Source organism: Papio anubis, chromosome 6, assembly GCF_008728515.1.
Source record: "Papio anubis isolate 15944 chromosome 6, Panubis1.0, whole genome shotgun sequence".
NCBI lineage: Eukaryota > Metazoa > Chordata > Mammalia > Primates > Cercopithecidae > Papio > Papio anubis.
The window spans coordinates 112,483,252-112,502,557 of NC_044981.1; the positions used below are offsets into that span (position 1 = coordinate 112,483,252).

At 46.4% G+C, this 19,306-nt stretch overlaps 1 protein-coding gene across 3 annotated transcripts; it reads left to right on the top strand.

The window, feature by feature from the left end:
- The first annotated feature begins 5,809 nt into the window (after positions 1-5,809).
- LOC101018055 (retinoic acid early transcript 1E-like) lies at positions 5,810-19,067 on the top strand. Of its 3 annotated transcripts, XM_031667720.1 has the most exons (5): positions 5,810-8,003; positions 8,678-8,938; positions 9,199-9,474; positions 16,734-17,011; positions 18,714-19,067. In XM_031667720.1, exons 1-5 carry the CDS (start codon positions 7,886-7,888, stop codon positions 18,768-18,770), a joined length of 990 nt encoding a protein of 329 aa, XP_031523580.1. In that variant the 5' UTR covers positions 5,810-7,885; the 3' UTR covers positions 18,771-19,067. The 3 variants fall into 3 exon arrangements, with proteins under 3 accessions (XP_031523580.1, XP_031523579.1, XP_017813719.2); XM_031667719.1 differs by having other exon boundaries at positions 16,734-19,067; XM_017958230.3 differs by lacking the exons at positions 16,734-17,011; positions 18,714-19,067 and adding an exon at positions 10,127-10,360.
- The last annotated feature ends 239 nt before the right edge of the window (positions 19,068-19,306 follow it).

The following is a 19,306-nucleotide window of genomic DNA, read 5'->3' on the forward strand; positions in this document are numbered from 1 at the left end:
TGGTTGAAATCAGCAATCACCTATAATACCCGCCCTACGACAACACAGTTGGGTAAATATCTAGAACCAGCGTCTTGTCACTGCAGCAGCCCCGGGCGACCCTGCTGGATTTTGGATTTGCATGAAGCCTTTAGCCCTTTCATTTGGTCAATTTCTCCCAATCGGAATGGCTGTATTTATCCAATGCCTATACCCGCATTGTATCTAGGAAGTAACTAACTTGCCTTTGATCAACCAAATTGGAAAACCTTAAGCTTGAATGACTAGGAAAACAGCGGAGGGGGAAAACTCAAATGACTAATGCCAGGAAAAAAAGAAAAAACATCACTACCAACCTTACAGAAACAAAAAGGACTATAAGGGAATACTATGTACAACTGTATGTCAATGAATTCAAGAACCTGGATGAAATGAACATCTTTCTTTTCCAAGAAACAAAAAGGACTATAAGGGAATACTATGTACAACTGTGTGTCAATGAATTCGAGAACCTGGATGAAATGAACATCTTTCTTTTCCATTTATTTTCCATTTATTATTGAGCCACTTTTGATTGTATCCTCCCCTCTCTACCAGAGAGGACAAAGATAGATCACCAAAGACAATTTTAGACTCTTGTCGGGCTAGGGACAGCAGCAGAGGCACAACAAGCTTCTCTGATGCTACAGATTGGCCTTCTCACGATCTGCCACTTCTCCAGACATTTATTGTTTTCTGTTGAAGATGCTGGAGTTCTAAGCCAGCACTCTAAGGATGATTCATTTTCTCCAAGTGTTTCCTGTGTATATACAAGAGATGATAGAGAGACACAGAGGAGAGAGAAAGAGAGAGATGTTAACAAACTTCTGTTTGTTTTTCTCTTGTTGATTTGTATTTTGTTACAGCTAATAACTCAGAAGAGTTGTGAAAAAATCATTTTTCCTCTCGTGCAGTACAAAGACTTATCAAGTGCACACTAATGAACAGCTGATCTGGCTCCTCCAGCCCATGAGCCCTGTGCTTGGCTCTGTTTGGGAACACACTGAGAAGTCTGGCCTCTTTGGCTGCCACAGGATGCATTTCCAGAAACACCTGTTAGGCCTCTGTGGGTGACTCACGCCTTCCTACCTGAAGCCTTATTGGCTCCTGCAAGTGCTAAAGAAACCCCTGGGGACAGGCTAGGCTGTCTGTTCCTACTGGATTTTAGGCCAGGAGACTTCTGGTGAGGGCAGCACAGGCAGGGAAATTAGGAGCTGTGGACAGGGAGTGGAGGAGATCAGGAAGGGATGGCAAGACCCCCAGCCTGACCCCAGTCCCCAGTGCCCTCTAGAAGCAGAAATAGGAAAAGGAGGTTGAGGGCAGGCAGTACTGCAACCTCCTGTGCTGAGCATACAGCTAGGTCCAGCCCGGTGGCCCCGCACCTGCAGATTCAAGGGAGCCCTGCCCTGCACTAACCCTGCACCTCTCAGGCCCACTGCTCTCCCACTGTGACCCCACCCGGTGACCGGTCTATCCAAAGACCAGGGCATTGGCCAGCAGCCCAGTGCTCCGCTCCACGGCCTCTGTCGGGCAGGACAGAGCTGGAGCCCAGGCAGAGATGAGGACAGGGGAGGATGGCCCTTGTCAGCCAGGGATGTTCCATCGTGCTGGGCCCGGGGCCTCTCTCACAGAGAACCTACGTGATCTTGCTTTCCTCCACTTTCCTACCTCACAGGCCCTATATATTTGCCAGAAACCACCAGCATTCCTAACTCTTTGCCAGGTCTGCTTTCTTGGGAACAAAATGGCACAATCAACACAACATCCAAGGCATCATAGGCAACAAACAATAAGAAAATATTTGCTACCTTCTTCCTGGGCAGGGGCTTCCTGGAAGAGTAAAGCTCTCTGAGGTGTCAGGGACCAGCAGCCAGGGGAACTGCGTGGCAGAACCCTGTGACAATAGCCAAAGAAATTCAGGAATTCCCAGAAAGCAGAGGGTGCTGGAAATCCATGTGGGAGATCTTCTCCTTGCACCAAGATTTTCCTCAGAGGCTCCTTCTCCGGTGCCCTGAGCAGGGCCAAGCCTGGCGAATGTTAGAATTTCTGCTGGGCTGAGAAAACAACAGCAAAAGAAGAAGCAGTCTTAGGTGTGACTTGGAGGTGGAAACTGGGTGTGGCCAGAAAAGTGGGTGGAGTCTGGAGGCCAATGAGCGCCCCACCCTGGCAAGTCAGAGCTGGATAGGGCAGGGGACCTAGGCACAGAAGTGGGCCCCTTGTAACCTGCACAACCTGCAAAAGGATTTGTATTTGTATTTCATGTACCCATTGGGTAAGGTGGCATGTATCTCCAGCTTCCTTAAGGTGAGCTCAGTTTAGGAAGTTTCTTTTCTACTGAACTGTGTCAGGAATCTCACCAACGCCTGACGCTGCCCACCACATCTCTTTTGCTGCTGCAACAGCTGGAACCTGCCTGGGAGGCCCCGGCTGTGAAGGCTGGAGACCCAATGAGGCTGCCCTGACACCTCTCCTTGTTTCCTGAGCCAGGGGGCCCATCTGAGCCCCTTCGCCCTGGGGAGCTGTTTTCTGTGCTTTGTATGAGGCTTGTGTCTTCATAGAAATGGCATTCTAGTAAGAGAGAGAAATTTTAAATGGATAGACATGTAAATTATATGGTATGTGTGTTGGGCAGAATAATTCCCTCTCCGACCCAGGATGGCAGATCCAGTCCCTGGAACCTCTGTGTTGGGTACATGGAAAGGGCGGTGAAAGCTGCAGATGGAGCTGAGGTGGCCAATCAGCTGCCCTGGGAGAACCAGCCAGGCAGGGGTGGAGTTCTCATGTGAACCAGGACTCAGCCTGGTGGAGCTGCCTTTGAAGATGAGGAAATGGGGCCCTGAGCCATGGATGTGGGCAGTTGGAGCAGCTGGAAAAGGCGAGGAGGAGACAGGTTCTCCCGAAGAGCCTCCCGAAGGAACACAGCCCTGACAGCACAGTGATGTTAGCCCCGTGAGACTGTTCAGACTTCTGAGCCCCAGAATGATAAGAGAATGAATGTGTGCTGTTTTAAGCCACTAAGTTTGCAGTAAATTGCTGCAACCACAATGAAAAGTTTATAAGGTTTGTTTGACTGTTTCTTTATCGGGACAGAGTCTTACTCTATCGCCCAGGCTAGAATGCAGTGGCTCTATCTTGGCTCACTGCAACCTTCGCCTCCTGGGTTCAAGTGATTTTCCTGCCTCAGCCTCCCAAGTAGGTGGGATTACAGGCACGCGCCACCACACCCATCTAATTTTTGTATTTTTAGTAGAGACAGGGTTTCACCATGTTGGCCAGAGTGGTATTGAACTCTCAACCTGAGGTGATCCACCCACCTTGGCCTCCCAAAGTGCTGGGATTACAGGCATGAGCCACCAGGCCTGGCTTACTAAGGTATGTTTTAGAGTGGTCGTTGCTTTAGGGGAACAAGTTCAGGTGAAGAAGGTCCAGGATGGACTGGGCAGGCAGAGGTCTCGCATTATGAAATAGGGGGCTTTACATTTAACAATGTTAAGATGAAAAATTTTATGTTACATGAATTACACTACAATTTAAAAAAAAGAAAGAACGAAAGAAATGAATACAAGGATTCCAAATGGGAGGGGCAGGGAGAACCAGGCCTGGAGGGAGTGCCACCTGGGAGCAGGTGTGGGAGTGGGCCGGGCAGATGCCCGAAGGGCAGTCCACGCTGAGCAGAGGGCTATGCAAACTCCTGAGGCATGGAGATATCTGCAGGGCTCTGAAGACCAGTGAGGAGGCCAAGGGTGGGGGTAGGAACTGAGCAAGCCAGGCGGTAGATTGGAGGATAGCTGGCCAGACTGCACAGGACTCTAGGCGTCTGTAGTGACTTGCTTTTACTGAGAAAAAAGGGGCACTTTTGGAGGGTTTGGAGCAGAGGAGGGACATGAGTAGCGAGGTTCTGAAGGATCACTCCAGCTGCTCTGTTGTCAGGAGCCATTTGGGAGGTGGGGACAGGCACAGAGGACCAAGTAGGGCAGGACTGCAATCACCCTGGCCAGGAGGACAGTGGCCTAGAACCAGGGTCGGGTACTAGATGACAGTGTGGTCAAATCATAGATATTTTATTTCTAGTCCAAAGAAGAGATAAGAAAGAGGTCCTGCAAATAGGTGATTTTTTTTTTAATTCTTCACAGCCTTACCACACAACCTCTAAACCTTCAGTAAAGTTGGCTACATTCACAAGTAGCTGGTGTCACTTTGGTGGGGGCTTTGTAGGGAAGTGGGCAAGGTGTCTTTTAAGGAAGACTCAGGAGAAGAGCTGGTCTTCCAGTTGCGGAGGGAATGGAGTTGCAAGAAGAAAACAGAGAGGTTGAGCGACACGCAGTGGGAACAGGAGCTCAGCGGGCAGGAGCTCCGGGCCTCGAGAGGGCAGGACGATAGTGCCGTGTTCGCACAGAAACCAGGCAACAAAGGGCACCAGTACCCACCAGACATGAGGTAGGGCCACTGTCACAGCCAGGCCAGGACCTGCAGAGCCCTAAACCCTGAAAAAGGGTGGGGTCCCCCACCTACATATTAAAGAAAACATGTGTGTGCCATTACATGCTGGTGTCCAACAACTGCTAAAATTACATTAAATCCTTTCTAGAATTTTGTGGCTGGGACTTGAGCCTGGTCTTGGTCCGTTTACTGATGACGAATCTAGTACTGAACTGGATCCAGTTCCTGACAAGGAGCCCTGTCCTAGAATCACTCACACGTGACAGTTGACAGGTGGCCCCACCAGGTTTGCATGGTGGGTGGGTGTCCTGCTAGGCCGGCCTCTCCACGCCCAGGGGTTTCTGCTCCTCAGAGAGTTTGCCCAGAGACTCTGAGGAAGAAAGCAGTCACCTCAGGCCTCTCCATCCTAGAGACGGCAGAAGGACAAACGTCTCCTGCTGGCACAAGGTAGTGGGGTGGAGGGTGGCCGGTGTTCCAAACACCAGTGCAGAGGGAACATGTGTGCGTTTGGGAGTGAAGGAGGAAAGCAGGGGCTCGAGTGGTGAGAGAACCAGGGGCAATGAAGTAAAAGTGGGGTTGGGGGAGCTGCTGGGGGTGTGGGGGCGGGGACGCTGGATAAGGCAGGGAGGACAGGGGTGGCTCTGCGGGTCCTCTGCCTCCACGCCAAGCACTCAGAGATCAGTGCCTCCCGCCAGTCTGGAGTCCCAATCGTCCCTCTCTCCAATTTGGGGGACAGGGATTTCTTCTTGTTCTCCTGCCATAACTCCTTCCTTCTGACTTCTCTTGTCCCATTCTCCCTCAGATCCTCCCCTCCACTTATGCCAAGGCTTCCACAGCCTCGCTCTGCTTGGCCTTGGCATTCCCAGCCTGGGTGTTGAAACCATTGGCCTCAAGGCAGCTGGGCAGGGAGAGGATAGCTAGAAGCCTAGGGCACACTGCCACAAAAAGGCTGTGACTCATTTTCAGGAATTAAAAATGCAGTCCAATTCATTTTAAAACTTTTGTCTCTCTTGGGACTATAGGCTGAATTTTCTTTATAGCAACAGGTTTCCAGGGACTACATGAAATTATTGGTTCCTCTTTCCTTATCATCTGCTTCTTACTTCCATTAAAACTCCACTTCAGCCGGGCATGGTGGCTCACTCCTGTAATCCCAACACTTTGAGAGGCTAAGTAGGGAGGATTGCTTGAGCCCAAGAGTTTAAGATCAGCCTGGGCAATGTGATGAGACCCGTCTCTACACCAAAAATTTAAAAATTAGCTGAGTGTGGGGGCTCACGCTTGTAGTCCCAGCTATTCTGGAGGCTGAAGTGGGAGGACTGATTGAGCCTGGGAATTCAAGGCTGCAATGAGCTGTCCTCATGCCACTGCACTCCATCTGGGCAACAGAGCAAGACTTGGTCTCAAAAAAAAAAAAAAAATTCTACTTCATATGTAACCATCATTTCGGTTTGGAAGCCACTGCCTAAAGCTGACATTTTGCAGTTGGAATATGGCTATTCCTTCCCATCTTCAGGTTGGCTCAGGCCAACCTGGGATTCAGGACCACAGAGGAGAACAAGGGTGGAAGGGCCCCTTTCTCCTTTCTGTGTGTCCTTCCCAACCTATCTGCAGCTCTTTCTTTGTCTTCAGTGTTGGGTCTGCATCCCAGATGTCAGGACCCATGTACAGGCCTGGTGTGTTCCTTCCTGTGATTCATCAGACTTGTAGAAAATATTGGCCTTGCAAGGAGCTACTCCGTGGTCATATCACACATGCACATGCACACACATGCACCCACATGCGTGCGTGCACACACACACACCCTGACCTTGGCCCACCCCCGTTGGTGTCCCCACAGCAGCAACATTTGTAGGGTGGTAGCAGTGAATCCCCCTCCATGCACTCTTAGGTCCTGGGTGTGTACAGAACAGGCTCCACTCAGGACAGATTTGAGACCCCTTCTCCAGACCAAGAGGTGGAAGTGCACCCTCAAAATTGAGGTGCTTTAACCTTAGCAGCCAGAGAACCATGTAGGGGATGTGTAAAAAATGTGCATTCCTGGGCCCCTTCAAACCCTTGACCCACTGTCCTCTGAGCAGACAACCCCTTATCCCCCCAGCCCCAGAGACAGCCCTGCCCAGAGTCCACGGTCAGTTTTTTTAAAGTCTGTTCCATGTAGTTATAAAGGACAGTGGTACAGACCCACTTACCAGGCATCACCAGAGTTCCAGCATCTGAGTCACAAGAAATCACCCTCTGAGTCTAACATGCACTTGAATTAACTGGCATACTGCCCGGCATACAGAGAGAATCTAGATGTGGAATGGATATGGGTGGTGTTACATGCTGCATGTTTGCCTGCCTTCCAAATTCATATGCAGAAATCCTAATTCTCAAAGTGATGACATTTAAGTCATTAGTCATGCAAGTGGAGCCTTGTGGGATTAAGAGGTGACAGGAGAGCTTGCTGTCACTCTCTGCTCCCCACTGTGTGAGGATACAACAGGAAGACAGCCATCTGGTGAGGAAGAGAGGGCCATCGCCAGATCCGGACCTGCTGACACCTTAATCTTGGACTTCCCAGCCTCCAGGACAGTGAGAAATAAATGCTTGGTGTTTCAGCCACCTGGCCTATTCTGTTGTGGCAGCCTGAACTGACTAAAGGAGCGGGGTCTGATGATGAAACGGGACAGGTGTAAAAGTGAGGTGGGAAGGAGGACTACAAATACTAAGTTTTAAGAGGAAACCTTGTGCAAAAAGTGGCTTGAGAAGTTTGAAAATGACACAAAACTTTGTTCTAAGACAAATTTTCAGAATTCCAAACTTAGAGCCCCGAGACTTTTCCCAATGATAGACTTGACTTTCCTTGAGGTCTTGGCCCCAGTAGGACGGCTGGGCTCTGTTATAAAACCCATCTGTTATGGTAGACCAGTTGCTGCCTGTTCGCAGCTAGTTTAATTAACATTTGGGTGTGTTTGGTAAGAGAAAATCTCAACCATTTAAGAGGAAAGAGTGTGAATGGGTTAGGGATATGGGAGAGGGGAGAAAGGAGATGGCAGAAAATACAGGAATGGGGAGGGGTACCAGAAAGAAAGGGAACAGCAAAAGAGGCAGGGAGGAGAAGGGAAGAGGAAATTGGAGGAAGGGAGAAGGAGCTCACATAACCTCCAACCATCCTGCTCACACCAGAGGGGTTTTTTGCAGGGGCCATGGGGATGGCAGAGGAGAGTTTATTCAAAGTTAATTTTGTTTTTAAATGTCTTCTTTCAGTTTTCAGTAAGCAATTATATTCTGAATACTTGGAAAACACTCCCTTCACAAAACTGTTCTTTAATGTGGTCTCTACAGGCCTGCCCTCAGTTGTTCCAGGGTAAAGAATTTGGGCAGTGCCCACACCCACGCTGTTGAACATTTCTTCACCATACCAGTGAGGGTGTTTGTGTCCATGCCCAACGTCCTGCCTGTTACTCTCCACAATGTGCCAAGAATGCCCCTGACTTGTAGCCCGGTGCGCCTTCTTTTGCTTCTACTGTTGCTACTAACAGCCTTGGAGATCATGGTTGGTGAGTGTCCTGAGATCCCAAGACCTGGCTGAGAACAAGAAGGAGGAGGGAGAAAGGTGGGGGATAGGCGACTGGGGTCTCATGCAGGCTTCAGGCAAGCAGGTACCTGCTCTTAAGGATGATGTGAGGGAGGGGATCCCTGGGATGTTACCCCCAGTTCGTGCTAGAGCCCAGCCGGAGGCCCTAGGCCAGGCACGGGCTCACAGGGGGCAGCTCTACAATGCTACCCCCCACCTTCTACTCCAGGACACTTTCCTGAACGCCCGGGACCCCGGAGGAATTCAGCGTGTGTCCCATGATAAACGCCTCTTTTTCCTTTCTGTTGAATGTCCTATGTGTTCAGCTAGATTTTAAGTCTCAGGAGGTCACACACCGGCTTGTCTGTTTTGTGCCTCGGAACTTGGTAGATGTTGCTAAAAGTATTTGTGACATGAATCCTCCTGTTAACACCATTAACACTAAGTACACCCCAGGGGTCCCCGGTACCATCAAGTATCTCACCCCAGACAGTCAGGGGGAGATGGGAGCAGGGATCTGGAGGGTTGAGGGAGTCTGGGATGGAACCGCCCCCTCTGCCAGCCTGGCCTGGTCCAGGGAGATTTGGGTCACAGACGCGCAGGTTCTAATGGGCCTCTTCCCCTGTCCTGGACCTCACCTGCATCTTTCTCTCACAGGTGCTCACTCTCTTTGCTTCAACTTCACTATAAAATCATGGTCCAGACCTGGACAGCCCTGGTGTGAAGCACAGGTCTTCATGAATAAAAATCTTTTCCTTCAGTACAACAGTGACAGCAACATGGTCAAGCCTCTGGGCCTCCTGGGGAAGAAGGTAAATGCCACCAGCACATGGGGAGAATTGACCCAAACGCTGGGAGAAGTGGGCCGAGACCTCAGGATGCTCCTTCTTGACATCAAACCCCAGATAAAGACCAGTGGTAAGTGTGGAATGGGGTGGGGAAACAGAGGCAGGCAGCAAGAGAAGGGAGGGAAGAGCACAGGTGGGGAGGGGCTTTAGGTGTATTTGTGTATTGATCGTTGGCCCAACCATAGACACACATGGGACCCAACGGGCGGGAAAGGGCAAGTCCAGACAGAAAGAATACAGGCCCCTAAATGTGCAGAGAAACACTTGACCTATTGGAAGACGATGGACCTCTCAAGAGTGGAGGATGATGGCTTTGTGTCTGGATTGCAGGTCCTTCCACTCTGCAGGTCAAGATGTTTTGTCAGCATGAAGTAGAACGATGCACTGGTGCGTCCTGGCAGTTTGCCATCAATGGAGAGAAATCCCTCCTCTTAGACGCGATGAACATGACCTGGACAGTAATTAATCATGAAGCCTGCAAGATCAAGGAGACATGGAAGAACGACAGAGGGCTGGAAAAGTATTTCAGGAAGCTGTCAATGGGAGACTGCAATCACTGGCTCAGGGAATTCTCAGGGCACTGGGAGGTGATGCCAGAACCGACAGGTAACTGAGCCGGGCGGGAGAATGAGGCAGCTCCCTTTAAAGGTCAAAAGCCTTCCCTGTGTGGGTGTCAGTGTGTGTGCAATAGAAAATTTGATTGACTTCTCTGTGGGCTTCTTGACTGGAGAGTCAGTGATGGCCATAAGGATTTCCCACCATCCTCCCTTTCCCATCCCACCTCCCACTGTTTCTTCCTCAGTATAGAAACCCCTTCCCATTAACCAATGATCTAGTCACCAATGACCCACCACTAAATGGTCCCAAGTCTATCTGCATCATTGCAAACATCCAGGTCTTCTCTTCCTCTATTGTAATTACCCTTCCACCAGCTCTAATGACACTTCTTAGGAAATTCCCCACACAGAATTGAGCAAGACCCATTGTGTCATCCTCCAAACAGTTCTAACCACAGCAATCATCTGAAATTGTGTGGTAATCAGATGGACATTTGCTACCTCTCTCAGCAGAAATCTGAGCTCCGTAAGGACAAGGCACAACACCATTCATCTTCATGGCCCAGGGCCTGGTAGAGTGGCTGACACATGAACCAGTGATTATGTGGGGCACCATGTGTTCCTGGGGAAAGCAGGGGCTGAGGAAAGTGTATTTTTAGGTGTCACAGGGCTTGTGCTTTGTTGTTGTTGTTGTTGTTTACTGTCACCAGTAAATGCTTCAGATATCCACGGGTCTTCCTCTAGCCTACCAGATACATGGCTCATCCTGGGGGCATTCATCTTGACAGTCTTAATGGGAAATTTTCTCATCTACGTCATGTAGGGAAAAGAAAGAGCGATCAGACTGCTATCGTGTCTATGTAGAAAGGGAAAACATAAGAAACTCCATTTTGACCTTTACCCTGAACAATTGCTTTGCCCTGAGATGCTGTTAATCTGTACCCCAACATAGAGCTCACAGAAACCTGTGTTGTATGGAATGGAGGTTTAAAAGGGATCTAGGGCTGTGCAGGATGTGCCTTGTTAACAAAATGTTTACAGGTAGTATGCTTGGTAAAAAGTCATCGCCATTCTCCAGTCTCTGGATAAACCAGGGGCACAATGCACTGTGGCCACAGGGACCTCTGCCCTGGAAAGCCAAGGTATGCATGAGTTTCTCCCCATGTGATAGCCTGAGATATGGCTTAGAGTGGGATGGGAAGACTGTGTCCCCAGTCCAACTTACCCATGAAGGGTCTGTGCTGAGGAGGATTAGTAAAGAGGAAAGCCTCTTGCAGTTGAGATAGAGGAAGGCCACTGTCTCCTGCCTGACCCTGGGAATGGAATGTCTCAGTATAAAACCCGATTGTACATTTGTTCCTTCTGAGATAGGAGAAAAGCAGCCCTATGGCAGGAGGCTGAGGAACATGTTAGCATGTGCCTTTGGTATGCTTACTCCACTGAGATGTTTGGGTGGATAGAAGCATAAATCTGGCCTATGTGCACATCCAAGCATGTACGCTTCCCTTGAACTTATTTGTGACACAGATTCCTTTGCTCACATGTTTCCTTGCTGACCTTCTCCCTACTATCACCCTGCTCTCCTTCCGCATTCCTCTTGCTGAGAGTGAAAATACTAATCAATAAATACTGAGGGAACTCAGAGACTGGTGCCGGTGAGGGTCCTCTGTATGCTGAGCGCCGGTCCCCTGGGCCCACTGTTGTTTCTCTATTCTTTGTCTCTGTGTCTTTTTTCGTTTCTCAGTCTCTTGTCCCACCTGACAAGATATACCCACAGGTGTGGAGGGGCTGGTCCCCTTCATCTGCCGCCCAATGTGGGTGCCTTTCTCTAGGGTGGAGATACGCTAAGAATGTGAGCATTGAGGACAGTCGACGAGATTCCCGAGTACGTCCACGGTCAGGTCAGCCTTGCGGCAAGCTTGTGCGCTAGGAGGAACCCGGGGTAACAATGGGACAAACTGAAAGTAAATATGCCTCTTATCTCAGCATCATTAAAATTCTTTTAAGAAAAGGGGGAGTTAAAGCTTCTACAGAAAATCTAATTACACTATTTCCAAAAATAGGACAATTCTGCCCATGGTTTCCAGAACAGAGAACTTTAGATCCAACAGATTGGGAAAAAATTGGCAAAGAATTAAAACAAGCAAGTAGGGAAGGTAAAATCATCCCACTTACAGTATGGAATGATTGGGCCATTATTAAAGCAAATTTAGAACCGTTTCAAATAGAAGAAGATAGTGTTTCAGTTTCTGATGCCTCTGAAAGCTGTGTAATAGATTCTGAAGAAGAAGCAGGGATAGAATCCCAGAAAGGAATGGAAAGTTCACACTATAAAAATGTAGCAGAGTCTGTAATGGCTCGGTCAATGCAAAATGTTGACTATAATCAATTACAGGAGTTAATATATCCTGAATCATCAAAACTGGGGGAAGGAAGTCCAGAATTACTGGGGCCATCAGAGCCTAAACCACAATGGCCATCAACTCCTCCTCCCGCGGTTCAGATGCCTGTAACGTTACAACCTCAAATGCAAGTTAGACAAGTGCAAACCCCAAGAGAATATCAGTAGAAAAGGATAGAGTCTTTATCTCTAATTCTATCTAAAGGATAGAATCCGGCAATGCCGATTCAGATACAGTATCCACAATATCAGCTGGTAGAAAATAAGACCTAACCACCAGTAGTTTATCCATACCAGCTGCCAGCCGAGTTTCAGTATTGGTCGCCTCCAGAGATTCAGTACAGACCTCAAGCAGTGTGTCCCGTGCCAATAGCATGGCACCATGCCAGCAATCCACGGCAGTGGTGTTTAATCCTACATCACCACCTAGTGGACAAGGTGGTACACTGCATGAAATCATTGATAAAGCCAGAAAACGGAGATCTTGAGGCATGGCAGTTCCCGGTAATTTTACAACCGATACGGATACAGGCCGGGGAAAGGGAGTCAAGCAGGAGCATCTGTCCGAACTGAAGCTAGATATGGATCTTTCACCATGAAAATGTTAAAAGGTATGAAGGAAGGAGTTAAACAATATGAACCCAACTCCCCTTATATGATAACATTATTAGATTCCCTTCCTCATGGAAATAGACTTATTCCTTATGATTGGGAAATTTTGGCTAAATCTTCCCTTCCACCCTCTCAGTTTCTACAGTTTGAAACCTCGTGGACTGATGGAGTACAAGAACAGGTACAAAAAAATCAGGCTACTTATCCTGCTGTTAATATAGATGCAGACCAATTGCTAGGAACAGGTCCAAATTGGAGCACCATTAACCAACAATCAGTGATGCAGAATGAGGCTATTGAACAACTAAGGGCTATTTGCCTCGGGGCCTGGGGAAAAATTCAGGACCCAGGAAGCACCTACCTTTCTTTTAGTTCAATTAGACAAGGCTCTAAAGAGCCATATCCAGACTTTGTGGCAAGGTTGCAAGATGCCACTCAAAAATCTATTACAGAAGATAACGCCTGAAAAGTGATTGTGGAAATAATGGCCTATGAAAATGCAAATCCAGAATGTCAATTGGCCATAAAGCCATTAAAAGGAAAAGTTCCAGCAGGAGTTGATGTAATTACAGAATATGTGAAGGTTTGTGATGGGATTGGAGGAGCTATGCATAAGGCAATGCTAATGGCCCAAGTAATGCTTTAGGAGGACAAGTTAGAACACTTAGGGGAAAATGTTATCATTGTGGTCAAATCGGTCATCTAAAAAAGAATTGCTCAGTCTTAAATAAACAGAGTAAAAATAAAGAGCCACCCGGCCTGTGTCCAAGATGTGGAAAAGGAAAACATTGGGCTAATCAACGTCATTCTAAATTTGATAAAAATGGGCAACCATTGTTGAGAAACGGGAAGAGGGGCCAGCCTCAGGCACCGCGGCCCCGCAACAAACTGGGGCATTCCCAACTCAGCCGTTTGTTCCTCAGGGTTTTCAGGGACAGCAACCCCCACAGGAAATACCACCACTTCAGGGAGTCAGCCAATTACAACAATACAGCAGCTGTCCCCCACCACAGCAGGCAGCGCAGCAGATCTATGTTCCACTCAAATAGTTTCTTTACTTCCTGGAGAGCGCCCCCAAAAGATTCCTACAAGGGTATAAGGCCCGCTGCCAGAAGGGACGGTAAGCCTTATTTTAGGGAGATCAAGTCAAAATTTGAAGGGAGTCCAAATTCATACTGGGGTAATTGATTCAGATTATAAAGGAGAAATTCAGTTAGTGATCAGCTGTTCCCTGGAGTGCCAATCCAGGGAATAGAATTGCTCACTTACTGCTTTTGCCTTATATTAAAATTGGAGAAAACAAACCAGAAAGAACAGGAGGGTTTGGAAATACCAACCCTGCTGGAAAAGCCGCTTATTGGGCTAGTCAGGTCTCAGAGAACAGATCTGTGCGTACAGTCACTATTCAGGGAAAGCAGTTTGAAGGAGTAGTGGATAGCAGGGCTGATGTTTCTATCATCACCTTTAATCAATGGCCAAAAAATTGGCCTAAACAAAAGCCTGTTACAGGATTTGTCGGTGTGGGCACCGCCTCAGAAGTGTATCAAAGTGCCATGATTTTACATTGTCTAGGACCTCATAATCAAGAGAGTACAGTTCAACCTGTGATCACTTCTATTCCAATTAATTTATGGGGCCGAGACGTGTTACAACAATGGCATGCAGAGATTACTATCTCAGCCTCCCTATACAGCCCCACGAGTCAAAAAGTCATGACTAAAATGGGATATCTCCCTGGCAAAGGACTAGGGAAGGATGGAGATGGCATTAAAGTCCCAATTGAGGCTGAGGGAAATCAAGAAAGAAAAGGAGTAGGGTATCCTTTTTAGGAGTGGCCACTGTAGAACCTCCAAAACCCATTCCATTAACTTGGAAAACAGAAAAACCTGTATCGGTAAATCAGTGGCTGCTACCAAAACAAAAGCTGGAAGCTTTACACTTATTGGCAAAGGAACAATTAGAAAAGGGACATACTGAGCCTTCATTTTCGCCTTGGAAGTCTCCTGTGTTTGCAATTCAGAAAAATTCCAGCAGACGGCGCATGCTGACCGACTTAAGAGCTGTTAATGCCATAATTCAACCCATGGAGGCTCTCTAAGCCGGATTGCCCTCTCCGGCCATGATCCCCAAAGATTGGCCTTTCATTATTACTGATCTGAAGGATTGCTTTTTTACCATTCCTCTGGCAAAACAGGATTTTGAAAAATTTGTTTTTACTATACCAGCTATAAATAATAAAGAACGAGCCACCAGGTGTCAGTGGAAAGTGTTGCCTCAGGGAATGCTAAATAGTCCGACTATTTGTCAGACTTTTGTAGCTCAAGCTCTTCAACCAGTTAGAGACAAGTTTTCAGACTGTCATATCATTCATTATGTTGATGATATTCTGTGTGCTGCAGAAACGAGAGACAAATTAATTGACCGTTACACATTTCTGCAGACAGAGGTTGCAAATGCAGGACTGCCGATAGCATCTGATAACATTCAAACCTCTGCTCCTTTCCATTACTTGGGAATACAGGTAGAGGAAAGGAAATTAAACCACAAAAAATAGATATAAGAAAAAACACATTAAAAACATTAAATAACTTTCAAAAATTGCTAAGAGATATTAATTGGATTTGGTCAACTCTACGCATCCCTACTTATGCCATGTCAACTTTGTTCTCTATCTTGGGAGGGGGTCCAGAATTGAATAGCAAAAGAGCATTAACTCCAGAGGCAACTAAAGAAATTGAATTAGTTGAAGAAAAAATTCGGTCAGCAGAAGTAAATAGAATAGATCACTTAGCCCCCCTCCAACTTTTGATTTTTGCTACTGCACATTCTCCAACAGGCATTATTGTCTTGTGGAGTGATCCTTCCTCACAGTACGATTAAGACTTTTACATTGTACTTGGATCAATTGGCTACATTACTTGGTCAGGCAAGATTATGAATAGTAAAATTGTATGGAAGTGACCCAGATAAAAATCATTGTTCCTTTACACAAGGAACAGGTTAGACAAGCCTTTATCAATTCTACTGCATGGCAGATTGGTCTTGCTGATTTTGTGGGAATTATTGACATTCATTACCCAAAAACAAAAATCTTCCAGTTTTTAAAATTGACCACTTGGATTTTACCTAAAATTACTAGACATAAACCTTTAGAAAATGCTCTGACGGTGCATTGGAAATGCACCCAGCAATGGAAACACGGCTTACATCAGGCCAAAAGAACGAGTCATTGAAACTCAATGTTTGGTTGCTGTCATTTCAGTGTTACAAGATTTTAATCAGCCTATTAACATTGTATCAGATTCTGCATATGTAGTATAGGCTATGAAGGATGTTGAGACAGCCCTAATCAAATATAGTATGATCAGTTAAACCAGCTGTTTAATTTGTTACAACAAACTGTAAGAAAAAGAAATTTCCCATTTTATATTACTCATGTTCGAGCACATACTAATTCCCCAGGGCCTTTAAAGCAAATGAACAAGCTGACTTGCTGGTGTTACCCGCCTTCATGGAAGCACAAGAACTTCACGCCCTGACTCATGTAAATGCAACAGGACTAAAAAATAAATTTGAGATCACATTAAAACAGGCAAAAAACATTGTGCAACATTGCACTCAGTGTCAAGTCCTACACCTGCCCACTCAGGAGGCAGAAGTTAATCCCAGAGGTCTATGTCCTAATGTGCTAGGCAAATGGATGTCACACATGTACCTTCATTTGGAAAATTGTCATTTGTCCATGTGACAGTTGATACTTATTCACATTTTGTATGGGCAACCTGCCAGACAGGAGAAAGTACTTCCCATGTTAAAAGACATGTATTATCTTGTTTTGCTGTCATGGAAGTTCCAGAAAAAATTAAAGCAGATAATGGGCCAGTATACTATAATTAAACATTTCAAAAATTCTTAAATGTGTGGAAAATTACACATACCATAGGAATCCCTTATAATTCCCAAGGACAGGCCATAATTGAAAGAACTAACAGAACACTCAAAGGTCAATTGGTTAAACAAAAAAAGGAAAAAGACAGCAAGGAGTATAACACTCCCCAGATGCAACTTAATCTAGCACTCTACATTTTAAACTTTTTAAACATTTCGAGAAATCAGACCACTACTTCTGCAGAACATTTCACTGGTAAAAAGAACAGCCCACATGAAGGAAAACTGATTTGGTGGAAAGACATCAAAAATAAGACATGGGAAATAGGGAAGGTGATAACATGGGGGAGAGGCTTTGCTTGTGCTTCACCAGGAGAAAATCAGCTTCCTGTTTGGATACCCACTAGACATTCGAAGTTCTACAATGAACCCATCGGAGATGCAAAGAAAAGTGCCTCCGCGGAGACAGAAAACCCGCAATCGAGCATCATCAACTCGCCAGGTGAACAAAATGGTGATATCAGAAGAACAAATGAAGTTGCCATCCACCAAGGAAGTGGAGCCGCCGACCTGGGGCCAACTAAAGGAGCTGACACAGTTAGCTGAAAAAAGCCTGAAGAAAACAAGGGTCACGCACACGCCAGAGAACATGCTGCTTGCAGCTTTGATGATTGTATCAACGGTGGTAAGTCTCCCTGTGACTGCCAGAGCAGCTGCAGCTAATTATACTTACTGGGCCTATGTGCCTTTCCCACCTTTAATTCAGGCAGTCACTTGGATGGATAATCCTATTGAAGTATATGTTAATAATAGTGCACGGGCACCAGGCCTCACAGGTGATCGTGGCCCTGCCCAACCTGAAGAAGAAGGAATGATGATGATTATTTCCATTGGGTATTATTATCCTCCTATTTGCCTAGGGAAGGTACCAGGATATTTAATGCCTACAACCCAGAATTGGTTGGTAGAAGCACCTACTGTCAGGGCCACCAGTAGATTTACTTATCACATGGTAAGTGGAATGTCACTCGGGCCACAGATAAATAATTTACAGAATTCTTCTTATCAAAGATCATTAAAAATTAGGCCTAAGGGGAAGCCTTGCCCCAAGGAAATTCCCAAAGGATGAAAAGGCCCAGAAGTCTTAGTTTGGGAAGAATGTGTGGCTGATACTGCGGTGGTATTACAAAACAATGAATTTGGAACTATTATGGACCGGGCCCCTCGAGGCCAATTATATTATGATTGTACGGGCCAGACCCACTCATGTTCACAGGCCCCATCCGTCTGGCCCACTAATCAGGACTATGATAGTGATTTAACTGAAAGGCTGGACCAGGTTTATAGAAGGTTAGAATCACCCTATCCATGGAAATGGAGTGAAAAGGGAATCTCATCACCTCGACCAAAGTTAGTTAGTCCTGTTACTGGTCCTGAACATCCAGAATTATGGAAGTTTACTGTGGCCTCGCACCACATTAGAATTTGGTCTGGAAATCAAGCTATAGGAACAAGAGATCCTAAGCCATATTATACTATTAACCTAAATTCCAATCTGACAATTCCTTTGCAAGGTTGTGTAAAACCTCCGTATATGTTAGCTGTAGGAAACATAGTTATTAAACCAGATTCCCAAACTATAACCTGTGAAAATTGTAGATTGTTTACTTGCATTGATTCGACTTTTGATTGGCAGCACTGTATTCTACTAGTGAGGGCAAGAGAGGGCGTGTGGATCCCTGTGTCCATGGACCGACCGTGGGAGAGGCTTCCCCATTCGTCCATATTTTGACGGAAGTATTAAAAGGAGTTCTAACTAGATCCAAAAGATTCATTTTTACTTTGTGATTATGGGTCTTATTGCAGTCACAGCTACTGCTGCGGCTGCTGGAATTGCTTTACACTGCTGTGTTCAAACTGCAGAATATGTGAATAATTGGCAAAAGAATTCCTCAAAATTGTGGAATTCTCAGACCCAAATAGATCAAAAATTGGCAAACCAAATTAATGATCTTAGACCAGCTGTCATTTGGATGGGAGAAGGCTCATGGGCTTGGAACATCATTTTCAGTTACAGTGTGACTGGAATATGTCAGATTTTTGTATTATACCCCAAGCCTACAATGAGTCTGAGCATCACTGGGACATGGTTAGACACCATCTACAAGCAAGAAAAGATAATCTTACCTTAGATATTTCAAAATTAAAAGAAGAAATTTTTGAGGCATCTAAAGCCCATTTAAATCTGGTGCCAGAAACTGAGGCAATCATGAAAGCTGCTGATGGCCTCACAAATCTTAACCCGGTCACGTGGGTTAAAACTATCAGAAGTTCCACTATTATAAATTTCATATTAATCATTGTATGTCTGTTCTGTCTGTTGTTAGTCTGCCAGTGTATCCAGCAGCTCCGAAGAGACAGCGACCAGTGAGAACGGGCCATGATGACGATGGTGGTTTTGTCAAAAAGAAAAGGGGGATATGTAGGGAAAAGAAAGAGCGATCAGACTGTGATTGTGTCTATGTAGAAAAGGAAGACATAAGAAACTCCGTTTTGACCTTTACCCTGAACAATTGCTTTGCCCTGAGATGCTGTTAATCTGTAACTTTGCCCCAACCTTGAGCTCACAGAAACCTGGGTTGTATGGAATCAAGGTTTAAGGGATCTAGGGCTGTGCCTTGTTAACAAAATGTTTACAGGTAGTATGCTTGGTAAAAGTCATCGCCATTCTCCAGTCTGGATAAACCAGGGGCACAATGCACTGTGAAAAGCCGCAGGGACCTCTGCCCTGGAAAGCCAGGTATCGCCCAAGGTTTCTCCCCATGTGATAGCCTGAGATATGGCTTCGTGGGATGGGAAAGACCTGACCGTCCCCCAGTCCGACACCCATGAAGGGTCTGTGTGAGGAGGATTAGTAAAAGAGGAAAGCCTCTTGCAGTTGAGATAGAGGAAGGCCACTGTCTCCTGCCTGACCCTGGGA